The sequence below is a fragment of the Pleurodeles waltl genome, chromosome 4_2 (genome assembly GCF_031143425.1).
Source record: "Pleurodeles waltl isolate 20211129_DDA chromosome 4_2, aPleWal1.hap1.20221129, whole genome shotgun sequence".
NCBI classification, from domain to species: domain Eukaryota; kingdom Metazoa; phylum Chordata; class Amphibia; order Caudata; family Salamandridae; genus Pleurodeles; species Pleurodeles waltl.
Window position 1 is genome coordinate 795044958 of NC_090443.1, and position 16126 is coordinate 795061083.

The 16126-nt window shown below is 45.5% G+C and overlaps 1 protein-coding gene across 1 annotated transcript in view; it reads left to right on the forward strand.

Annotated features, from left to right (window-relative positions):
• ANKRD13C (ankyrin repeat domain 13C) overlaps positions 1-16126 on the forward strand; it is a 294697-nt gene that overhangs the window by 262905 nt on the left and 15666 nt on the right. Inside the window, exon 12 of the mRNA XM_069232446.1 lies at positions 7140-7240. Within this exon, the coding sequence (XP_069088547.1) occupies positions 7140-7240 (101 nt within the window). The remainder of the gene's footprint in view (positions 1-7139; positions 7241-16126) is intronic.

The following is a 16126-nucleotide window of genomic DNA, read 5'->3' on the forward strand; positions in this document are numbered from 1 at the left end:
CTGAGGTCATAGATTGGTTATTTAGGCTTGCGTGCGGAATGTATTAGCATTCTTAGAGAAGCCTGTAGACACACACTAGAGCCAGTTATGCAGCAAAATGTAAACATTTTGTTTGCTAGTGTCAACCCAAACGTATTGACCTCATGAAAGCTACAGTTCAAGAGATTGTTTATTTGCTCCATTTACAAAAAGCAAATCTAGCATACATATTTCCTTGTTCAGAATTCCAGTCATTAAGGCTTTCCCGGAAGGCCTTAAATGTGTCATTCCACCTAGGGTTCCCTCTGCACCATAGTAAAACGTAAACATTGTGCTCACCAGACTCATGGGTCCTCTTTTTGAACCACTCCATTCAGGTCCACTTTATTCAGACATGTAAGTGAGCTCCAGGCATTAACCTTGGAAGAACCTTTCTTCCAGATTCCTAAGGATAAGGAAGTCGTTTGTACTAACCCTAAGTTCCTACCTAACGTGGTTTCTCAGTTTCACATAACCAGTCCATTGAACTACCTGTCTCCTTTCCGCAACCCAACTCTGTTGCAGAAAGAGCCTTTCACACTCTAGATGTTGAGAGCACTCATGTTTTACATTGATAGAACCAAAGAGTTTAGAAAAACAAAATACCTCTTGGTGGCTTTTTCACCACCTCATAAAGACAGCCCAATATCCAAATCTGGCATAGCCAGATGTATAGTTAAATATATGCAAGCTTGTTATGCTAAAGCCAAGAGACGGTTACCTATTACCCCTAGAGCACATTCTACTAGTAGAAAAGGTGCTGCTATGGCTTTGTTTGGAAACGCCCCTACATCTGACGTTTCTAAGGCAGCTACTTGGTCTACACCAGAAACATTTTAAAAAACTACTGTGTGGATGTGCTAGGATGCCAACCAGCTAATCTAGGTCAGTCTGCGCTATGAACACTTTTCCAGTCAACTGCAACTCCTACATGCTAGCCACCGCTTTGATGGAAGGGTTGCTTTACAGTCTCTGCAGAGCATATGTATCTACAGCCACACATGCCATCAAATGGATTGTTACCCTGTAAGCGTCTGTTCTTGGCATGTAGTGTTGTACATTCACATGCTCCATCCCTCCTCCCCGTGCGCCTGTGACCATCGAGATCACTTCACTGTATCAAAGGCAGCCTGCTTCCCTGCATGACTGCTCCAGGAGACGGGGACAGAGTATGCCATTCAGTACATCCACAGAAAGGCAAATCAAGATACTTAAAACACCAAGGGTTACAGGGATGTCATAGTTAGGCTCACATTGTAAACATACAAAACCATAGAAATTCACCTGTTATAGTTAGTAATCTCAAGTTACTATAACACGTGCCCTAAGGTAACTATAACTCGCGCCCCCACCATGCAGCGTTTTTTCATAAAAAAATGTACACTGATATTATCATTTGTTATCAACGATGTCATGAGTGCTTGGTGCGGGTGCAAGTGGTCCCCGGGGCTGCGGGGGGGGGCATTGCTGCCCCACCACATTTAATTTATTAGCCCTGAGGATATGGTGGTCCCTAGGGCTGCAGGGGGTCCGGGCAGCCCGGACAAATTTAATTTATTAGCACCGGGGAGGTGGTGGTTCACGGGGCTACTGGGGTGGTACCGGGCAGCACCCCGCATTCAGTTTCTTTAAAGCCCAGGGGAGGTGGTGGTCCCCAGGGATATGACGGTGGGGGGTGAGGGAGGGGATGACCGGGTGGCTTCCCCTCATTGTATTTGTTATTAGCCCCAGGGAGGTCGCAGTCCATGAGACCATCCACCACCAACACCCTCTCACTCCCCCCCACCCCCTCCTTCCCCCCCACCCAGCCGCACTCATAATTTCAATGCCCCATGGAGGTGGTGGTTTCCAGGGCTGCATTCATGATAAATAAGCCCCTGGCAGGTGTCAGTCTCCAGTGGGGGGCCTCCTTTATTGCAAAATGCCCTTGGTACCTGGTTTACCGGAGGGCTTTTTTTTTTTTGTTTGTTTTTTTAAATTTTTTTTATTTCTTTTTTTGCCACGAATTTGCTGGTCCACCAAAAAGGTTATTTTTAAAATGCTTTTTTTGTTATGTGGGTTGTCCCTCTGGGAACCCAGCACCAAAGATAAGGGTTCAGGGTGTCCCTATCCTGGCCCCTTTTTCTTTTTTTTTTAAATCTTTTTTTTGTGGGACTCTGCTGAAGTAGAGTCCCAAGAGGCTGCCAACACTTCCTTGTTGAAGTTTGAGCAGCCAATCAGAGCTCTGCATTTCCCTGCACAAGCTTGTTAATATTTGCAAACTCTTCGCGCCTCTAGATAGCTATATATATATATATATTTTTTTTTTCTTTTTTTTTTTTTTAATATTTCAAAAAGTACTGGGCAGATTTAGACCAAATAACAAAAAGCACTCTTTCTGGGCCAAGAGCTACCTTTTTGCCAAATTTGGTGCAGTTCTGTCCAGCGGTTCGGGCTGTAGTCGTCTCTGAATTCCTTATGGGAATTATAATGAGAATCACATGTTCTTTGCCCCCGTTCCCCCCAGTCCCCTTTTTAGCTCGGCCTCCGCTTGACAGAGCACCCCAAAACTTGCCATGTACAACAAGATTCACTGGAACATTTTTTGGGTAAACTTTCATGAAGATTCATCAAACTGTGCCAAAGATTTAGGCAAGTCAAAAAATACTTTTTCAATGGACCACCAGTAGGTAATGTATATGTGTGTGTGTGTGTACTTGCTTCTTGCATGGACACCGTTCTGTAAACTTTCTATCCTTACATTACTTTCTCAACCGCCTTCGGGAAAACAGTCTAAAAAGGAGTTGATGCCTATATGCAGTATTACCAAGAGGAGGAGTCACACGATATCGTGACTTGGAAAACCTCTTTGAAGAAAACAACTTTCACCTCTCCGGACCCAAAACTAGATGGCAGGAGCATGCAGAGTATGTGAATCTACAGCACTTCGTTCAACAAACAGATGCTTACAGGGTAAATAACATAATCCATTTTAGAAATGAAAAGAAATAAAGAAATACTGTGAATGTACATTTATGCTCAGCAAACATTTTTACATTACATGTATGTATGTACATGTTTGTAGATATATAGGGATCAATTCATTTTATGTATATATGTATACATATAATTCTATATTTTTCAATATGTCTATATACATGTATATTTCACTTATTTGTCATTTAAAAAAAAAAGCTATGCATATGTGAAAAAAAAAAAAATAGTGATTATGTTTCTCCTTAACATGTGTTTATTATATAAGTCACATCACAAAAAGATGTGGTAATCACTTATTGGGATACTTTAACATTCTTTGTGTACTCGATTTTTTCATATATCAGGTAGTCTACCTATCTCATCTACCTCATCTGCGGGCAATTCCAAAAATTAGATGAGGTGGGCTCTCTTTCGTAATGTGACATGCTTCGTCATTGCCCACCTCACCCCACCCTGGTTAATATAGTACTACCAGGGCAGACTCAACAGCAAGGAGTGGATTCACTTGAGAGAATTCTTAGAAATAATTAATCTGGATAATTTCTGGGATTCAGTTGTGTTTATTAAAAAATACCTGAGGATAAATCACAATTTTATTCTTTTTTCGGTGGTACCCTTGGTATACATACAAAATACTAAACAATATTCATGAGAGGACAACGCTGTGTGTTATGTCCCTTGTGTAAAACTGTGCCCAACAAGCCAAACAAAAAACATCTTCCTTATGTACTTCTGTGCAACAAAATGGAAAAGTAATAATCTTAATTTTTAGAACATCAGTGATTGGCTTTCATTTACTTTAGGCTTCAAATATAGCACAATCCTACTAAGCGTAACAAAGAAGCCTTAATAATAAACTAGACTGCATATGTAAAGTTTCAGAATTACTACATGAACAACTAAAAGACACATTCATGGTCACGCGATTATGTAAACCAATTAACAAATATAAAAATACAATAGATAAAAAGAAAGAAAACACACGAAATCTGATTGGCACTGTTTAGTTATAGTTAGTAGTGCTTCGATAGGAATTTCTCGGATATTAGCTCCGTAATCTCTTTACAATTTTACTTGATATGATACACATTATTGTGGTGAATCATTAAGGAGGTTCAAAGATAAAAGGGAGTCCTAAAGTCATCAGACTTCACAGGGGTGGGGGAGGGAGGGAGGAGGATGGAGGGGAAGGGGTGGAAGGGGAAGCGATTCCCCTTCCATCCCTGCCCTGGGGAGGGGCGTCGGAGGCTCATGGAGCCGTTCACAGGACGTAACAATTAAGTCCTTGGCACCTCAGTTCTGCAGCCAAGGACATAACCATCACGTCCGTGGCAACCAAGGGGTTAAACAGCACACCATTCAACTGTACGAGACCAGACTTCATTTTATACCTGTTTACTACCTATGCTGTGAAGGTACAGTCCATGCCTCTCTATTCTACAACACACCAATGCTTTCTATTGTACTTTACTTCACACTACGTTACACCAATCCACTCTAGTCTAGGCTACTGTACAAGACTTTACCTCACTCTGTGCTACTATACAACAATCCACTCTCTGCAGCTCCACTGTTTCACACACTACTGTACGCATTTCAGCTCCACTCACAACACTACTAAACTGCATGCCACTCTTTGACACTTTACCCCTGTCTGTACCCCTTCACTCCACTGTACTATACTGTATGCCCCTGTCCAACACTCTGCAATACTCTAGACCACTATACAACACGGTACACAACTTTTTGTATGCCACTGCATCCCACCCTAATCCTTTCTGCTCTGACAAGCTACTCCACTGTATGCCATTCCACACCTCATTGCCGTTCTACTCTGTAACACTGTATGCCAGTCCACTCTACACTGTACTTAACAAAAATCAACTAGACTGTATGCCACTCTACAATACTGTAGTCTACATCATTTTCCAATCCATTACGACACTCCACCCAGTTAGTATTGTCTGGTTTGCAAAGCTGGAAAGAGTGTGTAACAAGGTCTTCTACTTATAATATTTAGAGGTGGTGGATAGAGTGTAAATGAAAGTTATAACTAATTTTTACATTTTTAAAATGCATGTACTTTAAGCTTGGTTTGTATGTGGACAATAAGTTTTCCCAACTATAACTAAGCTTTAACCTTGTTTTTTTCATTGATATATTTATAGATTTTTTTTTTTTTTTACTTGATGGTTGATGGGATGATTGAATTTCTCCTTCCGCCACTATCGGTGACAACTCACTTATTCCGTATACTAATCCATTTCAGTTAATTCATCCCTTTCAAACAGTACAGCTAAATGCATGTGATCTCAGTGGGAACTGACTTAACACCCTTACTACAACTAATACACAAGGAAACAAAAAGTACACTTTTTACTAATCTAGCTTCTTACCTCTAACCTTTGGTTCTGGAGTCACCACAAAGTGTTCCTCCTCCTCATGTAGTAAGAGCTACAATTACAGTAAGCTAGTGTCCTACCAAGAGGATGTGATCCTTCTATACCTACTTCATCTTGTGAAGTCGCATCTATAGTTGGCTTCCATAAAAGTTCAGTTGGTGGCTATTACAGCATACAGGAAAAGCCAGACTCCGCAATCTCTCTTCATGGTCCCTGTCATAAAGGACTTTTTGGAGGGATTAAAGAAAACCGATCTTGCTATACTGCAGCCTGCTTCTCCATGGGAGGTCAATCGACTTTTATCTAAATTAACGGCTTCTCCATTTGAGCCTATAGACAAGGCATTATTACACTATCTTACTTCTAATATTGCTTTTCTTGTGGCCATTATTTTAGCTTCGAGAGTAAGCGAGGTGCAGCCTGTAGCTGCAGTGGAACCTTGCATGATTTTTTAAATAAAAATAGAGTTGTCATAAAAACTTGTACTTGTTTTTTTGTTTTTGTTTTAGCAGACTAGTGTTCAGTTTTTTCAGTTTTCATATCAAGCAATCTATATCTTAACTAATTGTTTTGAGTATCATGCGGAAAGGTGTCTACATTTAGATGTTAGCTGTGTCCTAAAGTTTTTATGGAAAAAAAACTAAAACAAAAACCAACGTTTTATCAGCTACAGGTTGTTTGCAACATTTAAGCAATCCATTTATACAGATCACTGGTCTCTAGTATGTCCCTGTTTTACAGGTTTGCTTACAAGCCTCTTCCATGTAAACCTAAAGCCCAATCCACACACGGTTAAGTCACTACACGGGCCTCACTAAAGGATGTCCCAGAGCTTGAATATTTGTAGAACAGTTACTTGAAAATCTGTTCATACCCTCACAATACATTCTAGATGCAGCCTCGAGATGCAGTAGTTGGTCAGGATGCCCTAGGAAATCTCTTTATATAAGGCCCTGTGTGATTATGCTTTGTATTTCCTTTCAGGATAAGGAGATGGCTGTTCTTGTAGGGTGAGCTTACTTTTGGGTTACTTTGGGGTCTATGTTTATGGCTGTCAGTGAAGATCCTATGGTGAAGAGAGAAATGTTACTTGTAATCCTAGTTCTGCATCATAGGTATCTTTACTGAAGTCATAAACAACCTCCTGTCTCCCTAATCTAATTTTTTTGACTGGCAAATACATTGTATTTGCTGGTTGGCTTCCTCAAAAAGAACTGAGCCTGTGAGGCAACTGCCAGTTCAAGGCTTGTTGGGATATGGAAACCACCGATTACTTAAAGGTACAGTGTATAGTTTCACTTCTGTTCTTTAAGCCTTTCAGGATGACCTGTTTTCATGCAACTTCTTACTTCATACAGAGCTTTATTCCTTTATTGCAGCACACTCTGCAGTGTTGCCTTATGAATTATTGAAAGTTAAATAAAACATTTTTAAATCTACCATGTTAATAATTTTTGGGATTTTGGCAAATTACAGCTTTTTGGCTCATGTGGACATACATAAGTTGTAAAGTAAGTGTTTCGGGGGTCTCTGCACACAGACAAGAATATTCTAAGTTTAAGACCATCAGTGAAGGTAGCTATTATGCACATCTAGGATTATAGGTGGGTAACTTTCTTTTCTGGTCTTTTAAAAAAAAATATATATTTTTTTTTTTACCCTAGTACCTTTTCCATGTGCAGATCTGTCTGAACCGAGCTTTACTAATTGTAGAAGTTAAATTTGTGAATTTCTGCTTTTCAGATTATTGAATGTTTTAGAAGTGATTGCACCTTTCAAGCACTTTAACAAACTTAGAGAATTTGTCCAGATGAAGCTTCCACCAGGATTTCCTGTGAAATTGGGTAACTAAATTAAACTATAAACAAAATAAGTGTACCTTGAATCTTCTAATGGTCCTTGTTATTAACAGTACATTGATTGCAGTATAAGCCTAAATAAGATACCCTTGACTTTCTCCAAAATTCCATTGTTTTTGGTATTTTATATTAATTTTGCATTGAATCACTGAAATAATCCTTCATTTTCATTCACACATTGAGTTTAATCTACAGGGCTTGGTTAAAATAAATCTACTACACAAAATAGAAGGGAATTTGACATTTTCAGGATTAGTTTCTGTGCTTGGGGACAGAGAAGAAAAATCATCTCTGCTTTGTCTTGCAGTAGTGGGCCACAAGCCATATACTAAAACAATTGAATGTGAAAGTCACAACTAACCAAGACTGACGCCCAAGGATCTTCAGGACTGGGGAAGTACTAAGGTAAGTAACTAGGTTTCTCTGGGTGCCCATATGTAGAGGTGTTAAACTGGATCAGTGTCCTTAGGATAACATGGGTAAGTCATGGTTAGAGTTCACATGTTTCGGGACCCTTCCTAGAGGACCCAGAGGAAACCTGTTGGGACAAGGGAGGTTCAAGAGTGCCCCCATCCGTGGATACCCAGAGAAGTGGGGTATCTACACCAGGGAGCCCAAGTGCATAGGAGTGAGCTCATGTTGAAACCTCCCGTTGAAGTCAGTGGGGACCTTTGCTGTCCAGCTGTTACAATGACCAGTGGACCAGGTCGGTGGAACCCAAGCATGGATTCTGGATGAAGAGTAACTGTGGAGAGAGGGGACAGAGTCCAAGCCACCTGGAGTTGCCAAGGTGTGCAGGAGGGGTATGCCCACTTCTCACGTGGATACTTCACTGTAAGACAGAGTGCTTGAAGATGCAGCTGTGGAGTCCAGGTGATGTCGAGGGATCTCAGGAGTCCTCCATGAGCTGTCCCACGCCGGTTGTCCAACTGCAGGAGGGTCAGTGCCCAGTAGGACCATCAACAAGCCTTAGGTAGATGCAACAGATGTGTTGCAAGAAGAGTTGCAGGAGTGGGGACCAGAAAGATCCAAGGGACTCATCCTTTACAAGTAGGTCATAGCCAGCCCTCAGCAGGAAGGAGAGCCAGCAGGAAACAATGAAGATCCCAGGGGGACCCACTGGCAGCAGGCACTGGGGAGGCCTCAGCAGCACAAATCCTATGGATGTCCACGTTGCTGAGAGGACGTCAGTCTTGAAGCTGTGTGATGCTTAAGGTTAGGACTTCTTGGAGCTAGGAGGTCTTCGGACTCAAGACCCAACAAGCCGTGGCAACGACAAACATGGAGCACATGGGTTCCGTCCAAGCAGCTCCAATGAGGGACCACAGTCTTTCCAGATGCAAAGAAGACAGTTCAGACCTCTGGAGAGCCACAGAACCACCACCTGTGTTTCAGAACCTTGAAGAGTCCGTGGGACAGCAGGATTCACAAACCAGTCGACTTTGAGGTGCCTGCGGATGCAGGGGAGTGACTCCTTTGCTCCAAGGGAGATTCATTCTTGCTGTCCTTAATGTAGACAGAGTCCTTGTGACTGGAGGACGCACAGCCACCGAAGTTGTAGAGTTCTTGTAATACCTGGGGACGAGGTTGCAGTAGGAGCCCTCCTACCAGATGTAGTCTTGGGTGTCCAGCAGCAAAACTGTCTTGGAAGAAGAATCTTGCAGATGGATCTAGGGTCACACCCTTAGGGGGGAGCCCTTAAGTAACTCAGGAAGGAGGTTGAACTGCTTCTGCAGTGACCCACCTATCGGGTGGGGGGGGGTGGGGTGTCAGGGACGCTAATCTGGTGTACTGACCAGTCAGATGCTCCCAGGAGCCTCTGCTGATCTTATTTTCAAGATGGGAAAATCAAGTGACCACCTGACAGAGCCCTGGCTAACCTCCCTAGGGGAGAAGCTGGGCAGGGGTTTGGTCACTCCCCTCTCCTTTGAATGGTATCACACCAGAGCGGGAGCTGTGAGGCTCCTGCAGTGGAATAAATAGGTTTTCTCAAATTTGTCACCAAATGTGCCCTTCAAGGTAGTCTTTTGGCGCTCATGAGCTCCCCCACCCTAGCCGAGAGACACCTATTTTTTAAAGGAGAGGTAGTAACACCTCTCCTGTACAGTAAATCATTTGTTCTACCTTCCCCTGCCTGAGTTAAGCTCAGCAGCAGGAGGGCAGTACAGTGTCTGGGTTCAGCGGCAGCACTGGCTTGCACGCAGACCGTCCAAGGCTGTACAAGCAGACATGGGGGGGATCCACTAAGGAACCCCCACAGTACATGGTATCATGCACCTGACACAGGAATCGGTGTAGCTGCATGATTCCAATATATTTGATGCCAAACATGACTAGGTTTGGTGAAGCCATTATGTAGTTGGACATCTCGTGTTGACCAGTGTCCACTACAGACCTTTAAATGGTATCCCCGCACTTACAAACCCTGGAAAATGGGGTCTGGGGCTTGTAGGGGTACATCTGCTCATGCAGTGGTACTTTCACACTTAGAACCATGCACCCTGCCCTTAGGTTGAAGGGCTCACCAGAGCGGGGACGTACATGGTCAGAGGGCAGTGACCAAGGTATAAGGTAAACCTTATATCTGGGGTGAAAGGTGCTTGCACCTTTTCACACAGGCTGCAATGACAGGTCTGTAGACACAGTTTGCATTGGCTTCCATGTGTGGCATAATACCTGCTGTAGCCCATGGGCTACCCCTGGTGTACCAGTGCCTTAGGTATCTAAGTATCATATACTTGGGACTTAAAAGGGTACACAAGTATGCCAATTGTGGTGTGTAATAAGTACTTACCAATCAAATTTAGGGGAGAGAACACTGGCACTGGGGTCCTGGTTAGCAGGTCCCAGTGTACTACAGTCAAAAGACACTGACACCAGGCAAAAAGTGGGGGCAACCATGTCAGAAAGATCTTTCCTACAGTCCCCGTGTTCATCAGTTCTCCAGGCAGAAACTTGGCAAAAAGCCTGTATGGGGACAGGAGGAGTACACGCTAACACCAACTAAGGATCCAGGGCCTGGGGGTGGTGAGGGAAACCACTTGGGGGTTAGGACTCGCTCCAGCAGAAGCCAGGAGTGGGGTCCACGGCAGGTCCAGTTCGAATTGGTCAGCTGGGCTATTGTAGGGAGAGAGGTCTCAAGAAGCTTCCGTACCTGCATATCAAACAGGAGATTTGCCAACTGGCCCTTGGAGTCACTTCTGAGGTCTTGGGTTCCTTCTGCTTTCAGATTGCAGCGCAATCATTCCTCGGATTCCTCAGAGGCCCAGTAGTGTTCTGAGGCAAGGTCTGTGGGGTCCACCTTTTATGTCAGCCTGTGGGTGGAGAACAACCCTTTGTCCACCTCTTACACCGGTTCTAGTTAGTTTCTCAACCCCCTCTGCTTTGACAGAAGAGAGGCAGGTGTAGGTGTGAGTACTATGTGCCATTAACAAGGTAGGCATCCTTTGAAGCTCCGGAGAGGGCTGAGCACAGCCCCCAGGCCATCCTTTCAAGGTAGAAGTTCCCCACCCTACACCTACCGCCCTGTGTTCCCCTGTCTGGGAGCAGTACACATCTCACCGCAGCGGAGTCATCCAGGGTCAAGTAACAGTTGGACACTAGCGACAGACAAACCTTTTGGTTTTAGGCAGAACGATGACAACGTTGTAAAAGTGTCATTTTCAAAATAGTAATAGAAAGTCTGACTTGACCATTAAGTTGGATTTTATTTACTGTTAGATGAGCCCTTGAAACATTTTTCTAGCTATTCCACAAATTAATTTAGTACCTATTAAATGTAATAGTGTAAACCATTGTTAACCTATGGGAATACTAGAATTGCCACAGTGACAAACTACTTTGGAGGTCTTCCACTGCCAGGACACGTAAAACATGAAATATACATGTCCTCATTTTTAAATACAATGGGGGGTCAACGACCACGGGAGCACCGCCAACAGGCTGGCGGTGCTCCCAAGGGCATTCTGACCGCGGCGGTTCAGCCGCGGCCAGAAAGGGAAAACCGGCGGTCTCCCGCCGGTTTTCCGCTGCCCTACAGAATCGCCCATGGCGGCGGAGCGCGCTCCGCCGCCATGTGGATTCTGACACCCCCTACCGCCATCCTGTTCCTGGCGGGTCTCCCGCCAGGAACAGGATGGCGGTAGGGGGTGCCGCGGGCCCCTAGGGGCCCCTGCAGTGCCCATGCCAATGGCATGGGCACTGCAGGGGCCCCCGTAAGAGGGCCCCACGTAGTATTTCAGTGTCTGCAAAGCAGACACTGAAATACGCGACGGGTGCAACTGCACCCGTCGCACCTTCCCACTACGCCGGCTCAATTCTGAGCCGGCGTCCTCGTGGGAAGGTTGATTTGCCCTGGGCTAGTGGGCGGCCTTTTGGCGGCTGCCCGCCAGCCCAGGGCAAATCCCAAAATACCCTCAGTGGTCTTGCGACCGCGGAGTGGTATTTTGTTGGGGGAAGTCTGGCGGGCGGCCTCCGCCGCCCGCCAGACTCAGAATCACCCCCAATATGTCCTGCCCCATGGGCATTTCAGGCCTACCTTTGGCTGACTTAATAAGTTCTAAAAGGAAGACTTAGATTTGGCAAAAGCCTTGTTTTGCCAGGTTGAAATGGCAGTTTTAAAACTGCACACCCCTGCTGCAGTGACAGGCCTGGAGACATGTTTTGTAGTGCTACTTTTGTGGGGGGCACAATGAGTGCTGCAGCCCATTAGTAGCATTTCATTTACCAGCCCTGGGATTTGTGGTAACATATATTGGGGACAGAGTAAATGAAATCCGCCAACTAGGGGTGTGCCAATTCTAAAATGTTTAGAGGGGAGACCACAAGCACCTTATCACTGGTTAGCAAGAAGTGTGCAGAGTCCTAGGCCAGCAAAAACGAGTTCTGCAAAAAAGGTCAAAAATCTGGAATGACCTGGCAGAAAGGGCAAATTTCCAACAGGTATGATGAATTTTTTAATATTTAGAATCATAATGATAAATCAAAATAATATATGTATCAAATATCATGTTACCCTTATGCACAAAAGATATTTCTTGGCCTTAGTCCCGAAGTTATGTATTCTACTACATCCAGCTGCCTCCTAATTGCAGTGCTATAAGCCTGGCCACATCACACGTGCAAGTTGAGTTCACTTCTCTGTTTTCTGACAAACAGAAAGGGCTGGAACCTGCTTTGCACATTTGCCTGTTCAGATACCTGTGGAGACCGCCACAAAAGAATTTACATGAGGGTTCCTTGTTGCCTAATCTGTAGCATCTGATAGAGACTTTTAGCTGCAGATTCCTTACCTTTAAATTTCTCAGGCATCAGACTAGATCTGGAAACGTCTGCGTGAGCAGTACCCCAGCGCGCCATCGGGTGGCATCATTCCGATATGTTCGGCAGCGTCTGCATTGTTGCCACTGAAAGTAATGTCACGGTCACCTATAGAGGCGCCGCCCAGTTGTGCAGATGCCAGTTCTTTTCTTTCTGTGACAGTTAAGTTCTGATCCAGAGAAAAGTTACCCCTCTGTCTCTTCTTGACAGACTTTTTAAAAATATTATGTTGAATATTTTTTCATGTGTTGAGGATGCCCTCAAGAAAGGTAGGGTTGAAGCCATGTGCCACGTGTCACCTCACCATGTCGGTTACCGACCCGTACCTTGTGTCTCAAGCGCAACTACAACTCGTAGTCGTGATCAGACTGCCTGGCCGTGGTGCCGAAAGCTTTGAGGGAGCAGTCCCTAAAGCTGCTTTGCAGCCCGGCAGTCCATGTCATCTAGCGCCACTCCTAGGAAGTCTTGGTCCCGATCAAGAAGGTGGTCACAGGGACCGCTCCAGGATCCCCAAGTCCTCTTCGTCGTACTTGTGGTCCTCGGGACACTCAAGGAAGAGACTTAAGAAGAAGTAGTCATCTAACTGGACTTCGACTTCACTTTGTCTGTCAGCTGACTCGATGAGGGTGGAACATCGGCGTTCCAGGCACGGTTCTTTGGAGCCGTTGCCAGGTCCAACTTTGCACCACACCCGTATCTAGGAGCCAGAGTGACCCGCTCAAATAAATGTTTTACAAGGCCATGTGGCAAGTATTCAAACATGCCGACCCCTACGGAGCACCTTCAGGCCCTGCGAGTCTGAAGGAGACCCAATAAGGTTCCACGCAGATGCCTCCAGTCTCTGCTCGGATGGGGTCTCACGGATCTGATCTCAGATTGGTACCAGTCATGCCAATGCAACTTTTTCTGTCATCAATGCTCCTGGCGCCACCGCCCCCATTCTCAGCCCTGATGATTCGGAGTTGGGTCTGGCGCAAGTAGGGCTCCTTGGTCCTAGGTCGTTGCCTGAGCGTTTTGTGGAGCAGCCAGGTATGGGGAAAGAGTGGGAGGGATTACTGGACCCTTTAGAATGCCAGTTAGAGACCTCAACATCATTGAACTGGTATGAGGAGCTAGAAGATGCCAGTGGACTGGACACCTCTCCAGAAACTGGCTTGCTGTCTCCACCCACAGTGGCTACGGAGAAGGGAGCATCTTATGCAATGGTGGTGAAGAGGGCAATGGAGATCCTGGACCTCGAACTTCCCATCAGTGACAGTCAAGTCTAATCTCTTTACTGAAGTGCTTCAGCCTGGGCCTTCTTCACCTGAACCCCTTTTGTTCTTTAATGAAGCACTGACCGATGACCTACTGGGACAGTGGAGGACATATGTCTCTGCTTTGAGAGTAAGTTACAGCTCTCTAGGCCAAGGAAGTTATAGGAAGGGTTCCAATATCATAAGTTGGCAGTGGTTGTTATTCCTGCTACATTCTGATTCCCAAAAAGAACTAGGGTCTTCACCCCATTCTAGACCTTTGAATCATAAATCTCTTCCTCAAAAAGGAGAAATTCAAGATGCTGACTGTTAACATTGGACTTGCAGGGTGCGTATTTTCACATCCTCATCCTGCCTGCCCACAAGCATTACCTGCGATTCAAGGTAGGCCACAAGCACTTTCAGTTCACCATCCTCCCCTTTGACCTTACCAGTGCCCCTTGGGTGTTCACCAAGTTGATGGCAGTGGTCGCAGCTCATCTGTGTACGTTAGGAGTTTCTGTCTTGCCCTACCTCGACGACTGGCTTTTGAAGGCTGGCTCATCCCAAGCTGTCATCTCCCAGCTTCACACTATGGCTGACCTGCATTCGCTGGAGTCCACCATAAACGTGCAAAAGTCTCATCTGGCTCCCTCACAGACTCTTTCATCGAGCTGTTCTGAATACAGTGCGGGTTCGGGCTTATCCTCCCGAGCAGCGAGTCCAGGATATTCAGGTTATGAAACCGATGTTTCAGCCTCTATCCTGGATTTCAGTGAGAATGACTCTGAGGCTGCTGGGCTTCATGGCCTCCTGCATCCTGCTGGCGAATCAAGCGAGATGGCATACGTGGGCTCTGCAGTGGGACCTGAAGTTCCAGTGGGCGTATCATCAGGAGAATCTCTCCGATCCAGATCTTGGAGAAAACTACAAAAGACCTGCAGTGATGGATTACGAACCGTGATTGAGTTAGACAGACTCGTCTCCCTTCCCCAACCAGATATGACAGTGGTGACAGATGCGTCATTCCTAGGGATGGGGTGGCCATCTGGGAGAAGTGAAGATCAGAGGATTCTGGTCTTCATTGGAATCCAGACTCCACATCAAGCTGCTGGAGCTCCAGGCGAACCAGCTAGCATTGAAAGCATTTCTTCTTTCTGTCAAGGGGCAGTTGGTGCACATGTTCACGGACAACACTACTGCCATGTGGTACAGCAACAAACAGGGCCGGGTGGGGTCGTGGACCCTATGTCAAGAGTCCCTGCGTCTTTGGACACAGCTGTAACAGCAGGGCATAATTCTGGTGATTCAACACCTGGCAGGTTCTCTGAACGGCAGGGCAGACAAACTCAGCTGTCGATGCCTAGGGGATCACAAGTGGTGTGTCCATTTGGAGATGGCACAAGGACTCTTTCAGCAGTGGGAAGAGCCTTGATTAGATCTGTGCGCCTTCCGAGAGAACGTGCAATGTCAGCAGTATTGCACATTGGAGTTTCAAAGGCAGCTATCACTTGAAGACACTTTACATCTCAAGTGGAGTTCAGGCCTCCTGTACACCCATACCACTTCTGTCCAGAGTTCTCAAGAAGATCAAGAACAACCGGGCCCAAGTAATCTTTGTGACTCAGTAATAGGCACGGAGAGTCTGGTATTACAAGCTTCTGAAAATGAGCATTGATCCTCCGATCAGGCTGCATCAGGGGAGGGTTCTCCACCTGAACCTGTCAACTCTCCCCATCCTTGCATGGAGATTGAGCAGAGACAGTTCATAGCTTTTGACCTTCCTCCTGAAGTCTGTAGCGTTATCTTGGCGGCCAGGTGTTCCTCCACTAAAACGGTATACACCTGCCATTGACAAAAGTTTGTAAAATGTTGTACAGGAGATTTCTATTGACCTTCTTTCTGCTTCTCTTTTTGATATTCTTCTCTTCATTCCTACCTTTGCCCAGCAGGGCTCTGCTCTGGACACTCTTAAGGGTTATCTCTGCTGTGCCTGCCTTCCTGCGGTTGCCTAACAAACCATCTTTATTTAAGTCACCTAGTGTAAATAGATTTCTCAAAGGGGTTGTACCTATGTTTCCCCCTTCGCCCTCCATCATGCCTCAGTGAGACCGGAACCTGGTTATCACTTAACTCATGTGTGCTCCTTTCAAACCACTGTCCCCTCCGGCTGCTTTCCATCAAGACGGCCTTCTTAGTGGCAATATGTAAGGAAATGCCTCCTTGGCATGGTTACCCCCCTGACATTTTGCCTACTGTTGATGCCACTTATGATTGAAAGTGTGCTGTGACCCTGCTAACCAGGCCCCAGCACCAG